The sequence below is a fragment of the Lolium rigidum genome, chromosome 2 (genome assembly GCF_022539505.1).
Source record: "Lolium rigidum isolate FL_2022 chromosome 2, APGP_CSIRO_Lrig_0.1, whole genome shotgun sequence".
NCBI classification, from domain to species: domain Eukaryota; kingdom Viridiplantae; phylum Streptophyta; class Magnoliopsida; order Poales; family Poaceae; genus Lolium; species Lolium rigidum.
In genome coordinates, this window is record NC_061509.1 from 4,005,826 (window position 1) to 4,013,429 (window position 7,604).

At 48.2% G+C, this 7,604-nt stretch overlaps 1 protein-coding gene across 1 annotated transcript; it reads left to right on the top strand.

Moving 5' to 3' along the window:
- The first annotated feature begins 1,769 nt into the window (after positions 1-1,769).
- LOC124685832 (GRAS family protein RAM1-like) lies at positions 1,770-5,756 on the top strand. Its single transcript, XM_047219866.1, has 3 exons — positions 1,770-2,828; positions 4,476-5,236; positions 5,393-5,756. The coding sequence occupies exons 1-3, from the start codon at positions 1,770-1,772 to the stop codon at positions 5,754-5,756; spliced, it is 2,184 nt and encodes a 727-aa protein (XP_047075822.1).
- Positions 5,757-7,604: the final 1,848 nt, after the last annotated feature.

Genomic DNA, 7,604 nt, shown 5'->3' on the forward strand with positions numbered 1-7,604 from the left:
ATGTTCATGAACAACTTCAAGCTGATCTCGTTGAGCATTTGTGGAGGATCAAAGGAAATACCGTGGCACCTTGATCTAACATCTAGCCCTATTTATTATATTTGTTTACTTGTTTTATTGTTTGTTGTAATTTAATTTGAAAACAATCCTCGCAAACATTTTTATTCATATGTTATATTTGATAAATGGTTCTGTGTTAAAAAGAAGTATTTTAAATGTTTGGGGGCGGCATTTGGGGGACGCGGCTGGGGAGCGACATCCCCCAAACGCGGCACGAACAAAACACGTCCGCCAAACGCTCAATCCGACGTGGTTTGGGGGACGCGGCTGGAGATGCTCTTATGTCTAAAAAAATTAATGGTGAAAGATGCATACCAGAGACTATGTCGGTCTCCAGGAGGCATAGTTTTTTTTTTACAAATGGAGAGCAGTACACCATAAAGAGAGCACAAGTGTACCTACAGCCCCCCGCGTCGTCTCCTTTGAGGCAGCGGCAGGGGAAACGGTAATTAACGCCTATAGTTTTTATTGTGGGTAGTCTTAATCACGGTAAATAACGCTGCCCAATGCATGCCCGGGTTGCTTGCTTTGTTTTGATCGATGGTGTTGCATGCAAACAAAGGAATAGCAAGGACGTTCTCTTACTCCAGAGACTTAATTAACTAGCTCAATTTACGAGAGAAAAACTAGCATTAACAATGCCGCAAACAGAGAAGTATCTCTCTCTCTCCACATTTCTTCATCAAAGGTGCCATAGGTTTCCTCCCAGGCGACTCTATTGTCTCTTTTACTTTGGATGATCTGGTTTCTTGTGAAACCAGTTTTATCGTTTTGTTTGCACAGATACCATTCACCAATGAGCAGTAGCCAACAACAAAAGAGAACAGAAGGAATTTTTTTTTTTGAGAAACACAGTACAAACGCAGGCGCTCATATACACGCGCATACACTCACCCCTATGAACGCACACACGCACACCCTACCCCTATGAGCACCTTCAGAAGACTGAGCCGGCGGATTGGATCTTGAAATTGACGAAGTCACCACAGGCGCCTCGAAACAGAAGGAATTTAGACTAGCCACAATGGAAGTATCATAGGTAGTATCATGCATTCCATGCATGCAAAATGCTGATGTGGCAGTGCAATTAAAGATGAGAGAGAGGGTACTAGTATCATAGGTAGATACTGTATCATAGCACATACTACTAGAAAAATTAATGTCAAGTAAATCTTGTACATATATTTGCATTGAGATTCTACAAAACAATTAATATATGAAAACTATGATACTAGTATATGATACCATGCATTGTGGAGATAGTAACATGTAGTAGTATCATACGCATGATACTTCTATATGATACTATGCATTGTGACTAGTCTTAGCCAAAGCATACTATCGTATACTTTAATTTTTAGCAACAGACCAAAACACCGTCTTGAGACGTGATGTGCGTACAGAACAACATGATGCCTCCAAGCACGTCCATTCATATTGCAGGGCACACGCTTCTGGCTAGCTCCTCTTTATGGTCCCTCTCAACACCTATCATCAAATTAAGCTAGACAAAGAGAAGCTGGACATTCCAACCTTCATCTCTCATTTACCTCCTCCTTTCTTCTCTATGAACCTGGTTTTATGAGACCAGCTAGATACCTAAAAATCTTTATCCATCCCATTTGAGCAGTTGGTGGTGTTTCTGTTATGCATCATTGCTGCTATAGTTGGGAGGCGTGATCGGCAGACACTCTCTCATGTGCTCAAGCATGGGGACACTGAATTGCAGCACGGACATGACCTCCGGCACGAAGCTACAACACCAACAAGCTCCAACATCGCCCACCGCTTCGTTCTCCGAGTCGAACGTTGTTGCTTCTTCCACCGATCCCGATGCCATCGACGCCTTAGCTGGCTTACAAGCCCTCAGGTTCGATGGGGACATGGATGGTGAGATCCAGTCACCTGACCTTGCTATGTGGGAGTCTCTCTTTGCCGACCAGATCGGCGCCGGGTCCGGTGCCGACTTCTTGATGTCTTCTTCTCCTAGGAGGGACTTCAGCCCTTTGAGAGATTTTATGGTCTCCTCCCCCAAGAGGGACTACATGGTGTCCTCCCCAAAGAGAGACTACATGCTGTCTTCACCAAAGAGAGACTACATGTTGTCTTCACCCAAGAGAGACTACATGGTGTCCTCCCCTAAGAGAGAGTTGGTCTCTTCCCCAAGGAGGACAACCTTCTCCAACCTGTACAACAGCACAAGCCACCAGGGCTACGTGCATGGGGTGGAGGCAGCGAACCCCCAAACGCAGTACAACAACCTTGCCAACAAGGGCAAATCGTCGATGAGCCCACTCCACAAGGTGTACATCAACAACAACAACAGCAGCAGGCAAAGCAACGGCCCATCCTCCCTCTCCTGCTCCTCGTCCTACGTCGTTCATGGCGAGAATCTCCCTCTGCCGTCCATGGACCCCTTTGTGGAAGAAGGGTACCTAGCGTACCAGCTGCCAGAGAAGGCTGCTGCCGGCCAGAGCGCCAGTGCTCTGACGTCTTCGCAGCTGCCGACGCTCTCGGAGTGCCTGGCGATGCCGGAGCCGGGGTATGGAGGTGAGGATGGGGCGGGAGCAGCCGCGGTCCTGGCCGGCGGTGTTCAGCTGGGGGCAGTCTCACATCAGCCAGATCAAGATCACCTGTACTACGCGAGCCAGTTCGGAGATGCACAAGGCTTGTCACTGCAGCACCAAATGGCAAAGCCAGAGCAATGGAGAGATTCTTCCTCCTTACACAGCATGCTGGGGTCGGTGATCCAGTCAGAGGTTGAGCAGGTAAGTAACACAGCGTGCATCTATGCATATGATACGTTTCCTCACGCAAACTTAATTTGCAGTCATGCATCATTTATGCTTTACTTTACAAGTCCTTGAATTTGGATTACAGTACGTAGACACGATATGTTGTCCAAATGGTCACAGTCCATTCATTCCGTACGTGTGGTATATACATAAGTAAATTAGCTCGCTCGCCCAAAGGAGACTGCAGTATTGTCGTAGGTGTTAACTTCTTTTTAGCTGGAAACGGATGTGTTATCTCAACATGCATGCCAAGAGTAGCCATGGTCTTTTCTGATTGGAATTTTGCGTAGAAGCTGGCAGGGATATTTATCGCCGAAATGGAAACTTTCTAGAAGAGCCTAATCTTTTTTACAGGCCACAGTGTCTGCAACTAGCACGCGTATATGCATACCTGACAATCAAGCTAGCTAGGACGCTCTACTGGTAAACTGATGAACGTGTGGAAAACATATTTAGAGGACTATAGTGCACCAGCAGCCGGTCCGCCATTGCTTAGTGCAGTAGCATTTTCGAATCTTTTCGTAGCTGTAAATTACATGAAGCAACTTCTAGGAAAGTAAGAATGGATAACTAGCTAGTGATGAAGGCTTCTAACAAAGCAAATTCAAGGGCAAAACTGAACTTTGTTTTCCAGAAAATAGATATACTAGAATGTGAAATCTTAAACTTTCCGATTTTATATATAGGTTGATAAATCCTCGACATAGAATTTCGTCCCGTTTAATAAATAAAGCAACCGCATCATACTAGACATCGAGCAAAGAAAATGCTAGTGAAACAACACAAACATGCCCAACAGAAAAGAAAAAGAAGGTAGAAAGGGAGCCAAAGATAGATCGACTAGACAATGGCAATCAACAACTGTTGTGACCTCTGAAGTTGTCTCACCATGCTACAAGCACCTCGGATCACTAAGTAGCAAAGCAGTACCTTCAAGAAGCGACGCACGCGGCGTTTTCCCGATCCAGCGAACTGGACGTAGGGTTTCCCCTAGTACTCGGAGGGGAGTGAACAGGGGGTGTCCATGACACGCTTCAAGAAGGGATGGAGACACGCGCGGCCACCCTACAATACTAGTAATATATTTTCCGATGGAAAATTAGTACTCCCCTTGTCTCAAAATAATCAAGTTAAGTTTTTCAACATATGAATATATCTACACAGTAAAAAAGATAAACTTGAGCAGCTTATTTTGGGATGGAGGGAGCGGTGTACCCTAACAAACTTGAACACCTTACCGCCTTCCTATAATTATACAGAGTTTCGCCTTCCTAGAATCCACATACAGTACGATTGTGAATTAAGGCATAGCGCGGTGGTTGGGATGGGTTGATGCATCCATGCCGCTCTAAGTTTGAATCTTCGTATGAATTTGATGTCATACACACAATTACTTCTAGTAAAATCATAGCGCTTTGGTTTGTTCCCCTTAAAGCCCAATTTACTGCCATATGAACGATCTGCGCATGAGTGCCACCAAGCCACCAACACAAGAGATATTTACACTCTTGCAATCGAACTTTTTCCAAGCAAACGTAGAGTAAATCCTAAGTACTAGTATACTCTCATAGCTAGCAGACTATGAGTACGTACGTCCCCTAACAATCCTAGTCCATGCAGGAACAGGACAGCGGTCTTCAGCTGGTGCACCTGCTGCTTGCGTGCGCCGACTTCGTGTCCAAAGGCGACCAGCCCTCCGCGCTCCGACATCTCCACCTTCTCCGCTGCATCGCCTCCCCACTCGGCGACTCCATGCAGCGCGTCGCCTCCTACTTCGCGGATGCTCTCGCCGCTCGCCTCTCCTCCTCTTCCGCAGCTGCCGTCTCCCCACGCGGTGCTGGTGCCCCCTACCCCTTTCCGCCATCGCCGGACACCCTGAAGATCTACCAGATCCTATACCAGGCGTGCCCTTACATCAAGTTTGCCCACTTCACTGCAAACCAGGCCATTTTCGAGGCCTTCCACGGGGAGGACCGCGTCCATGTCATCGACCTCGACATCCTCCAGGGCTACCAGTGGCCGGCGTTTCTCCAGGCCCTCGCGGCGCGGCAGGGTGGCCCACCCATGCTGAGGCTGACAGGGGTGGGCTACCCGGCCGCAGCGGTGAGGGAGACCGGGCGGCATCTCGCTTCCCTCGCGGCGTCGCTGCGCGTGCCGTTTGAGTTCCACGCCGCCGTGGCGGACAAGCTGGAGCGACTGCGCCCTGCCGCTCTGCAGCGGCGCGTCGGTGAGGCGCTGGCGGTGAACACAGTGAACCGCCTCCATCGCGTCCCCAGCGCTCACCTCGGCCCATTGCTGTCCATGATCCGGGACCAGGCGCCCAAAATCATGACGCTCGTTGAACAGGAGGCCGGGCACAACGGACCATACTTCTTGGGCAGGTAGGCACAAAATTAGATTCCTCTTCATTTAGTTCGTTCCCAGTTAAATTGTTTGTTCTTCATAAACCATGTAGTTTGAATTGTGAGAATAAGAAACGTGCGACAGGATAATAGTGCACAGCTAAATGTTAAATTGATCAACGAATTCGTCTACAGGTTCTTGGAGGCCTTGCACTACTACTCAGCGATCTTCGACTCGCTCGACGCAACGTTCCCGGCGGACTCAGCGCCGCGTATGAAGGTAGAGCAGTGCCTTCTGGCTCCAGAGATCCGCAACGTGGTGGCGTGCGAGGGCGCCGAGCGGATTGCGCGACACGAGCGACTGGACCGGTGGCGCCGCATCATGGAGGGCCGTGGATTCGAGGCCGTGCCGCTCAGCCCGGCCGCCGTCGGCCAGAGCCAGGTTCTCTTGGGACTCTACGGCGCCGGCGATGGATACCGGCTCAACGAGGACAAAGGATGCCTCCTACTTGGCTGGCAGGACCGTGCCATCATCGGCGCCTCCGCTTGGCGATGCTGACCAAAGGATGCGCGACCGGCTGGAGAAGATGGCAGATGTTGCCAAAGGCGGGCGACCTTCTGTGTGTGCATTAGGTTTCTCTTTTGTTACACGTGTACATGTGTGATCGAATTCAGTTACGATATTGTTGACAAGCTGAATTTCCAGTAAATTACATTGACAAGTAGTATATTGTGCATCCTAAACAAACATGGATTTTTTATACTACTGTAATACTTATAATTAAATTGTACTTATCTATATCTATCTCTGTATTTATTTATCCCCATTGAGTACAAAGCTTTTACCATCACCGGTATGTATCAGTTCCGGTCTCCAGGTACAGGCGCATCGATTTCTACACGTAATAAGGCTCATATATACACCACGTACCAGACCGGTGCTGGATAAGCACAAGTTTTGCCGGGAGTCGCTAATCAATCTGACTTTTGTGAGGGTTTCTTATTTGAGCACCGGTCTTGATGAATTTCGTGCAGTCTACCTGCTAGATCTCGATGCCATTCTCCATGGTTTCCCCACCTTGCGTTCCTGGTTCTCAATTCGGCATATGGGATTACCGCTCTCGGTCCACCGTCTTCGTGGGGTGGATTTTCAGTTTATTGTGGACAAGATGGCAAAGAAGCTTTCTATTGGGCAAGAAAAATGTGTCACCACCCCCGGTAGAACGACCCTCATCAAATCTGTGACTACCTCCCAAGCAATATATCTTTTAACTGCTTTATCTCCTCCATTGAGCATCATGAAAGCTATGCTAAAGCTCGAGCGTGCTTTCCTTTGGGTGGCCTCAGATAAGGTTTCCGATGGCAAATGCAAGGTTAAGTGGGACCTCGTGAGTGCCCCAAAGAATATGGAAGGTCTTGGAATGTTAGACCTCGGGAAATGTGCAAGGGCCTTGAGGCCAAGATGGGCTTGGTATGAGTGGTTGGAACCGGAGCTAGCTTGGGTGGGCTTGGGACACCATGCGACGACAAGGACATGGAGTTGTTCTATGCCTCCATCAACATTACCATCGGAGATGGGAAGACCGCAAATTTTTGGCATGCGCCTTGGCTTGATGGGATGAAACCAAGAGACATAGCATCTTCCCTTCTTGCCATATCAAAGAAAAAGACTTCTCATTCATAAGGCACGAAATGATGATTTTTGGATAAGGAACCTTTCTATGGGAGGAGGCGTTTCGGCCAGCCACATATCTGAGTTCTATGCTCTTTGGAGCAAGATTCAAGCCATTAATCTTATGAAGCACTCCGGAGAAACAATTTCTTGGAAGCACATAAGTGATGGAAGATATTCCGCCGCCTCGGCCTATTTAATACAATTTGAGGCGCCTACCAACGCCTTCATAAAGGCATCTGTTTGGGATAATTGGGCACCTCTAAAGTGCAATTTCTCCGCTTGGTTGATCCTCCAAGATCGCTTATGGACGGAAGATAGGCTTACACGCAAGCGTGAGCCGGAAACCGTGGTGCACATCATGCTCAAATGTCGGTATTCTATCCGAGTTTGGAAGGGAATCAAGGAGTGGCTCGGCCTATTTCATATGGACATCTCACCTTGGAGCAATTTTGCATCGGTCAAGGAGGCGGTGGTGCTCGCTTGCTTGGGTGGGAGGGACGACGAGACGAAAAGACTCACTACCTTGTGTTTGCTTGTGGCTTGAGATATTTGGAATGAGCGGAATGCCCGGGTATTCAAAAATTTCGCTTCGATGCCCACCATGTTGCTTGCGTCTATCAAGCTAAACACCTCTTGCGGCTGCGGGAGCAAAGCATTTGAGTGATATTATTCCGCGAGAGTAGGCTTTTGTATCCTAGCCTTCTTGGCTATTTTTTAACCGTAAGAATTTCT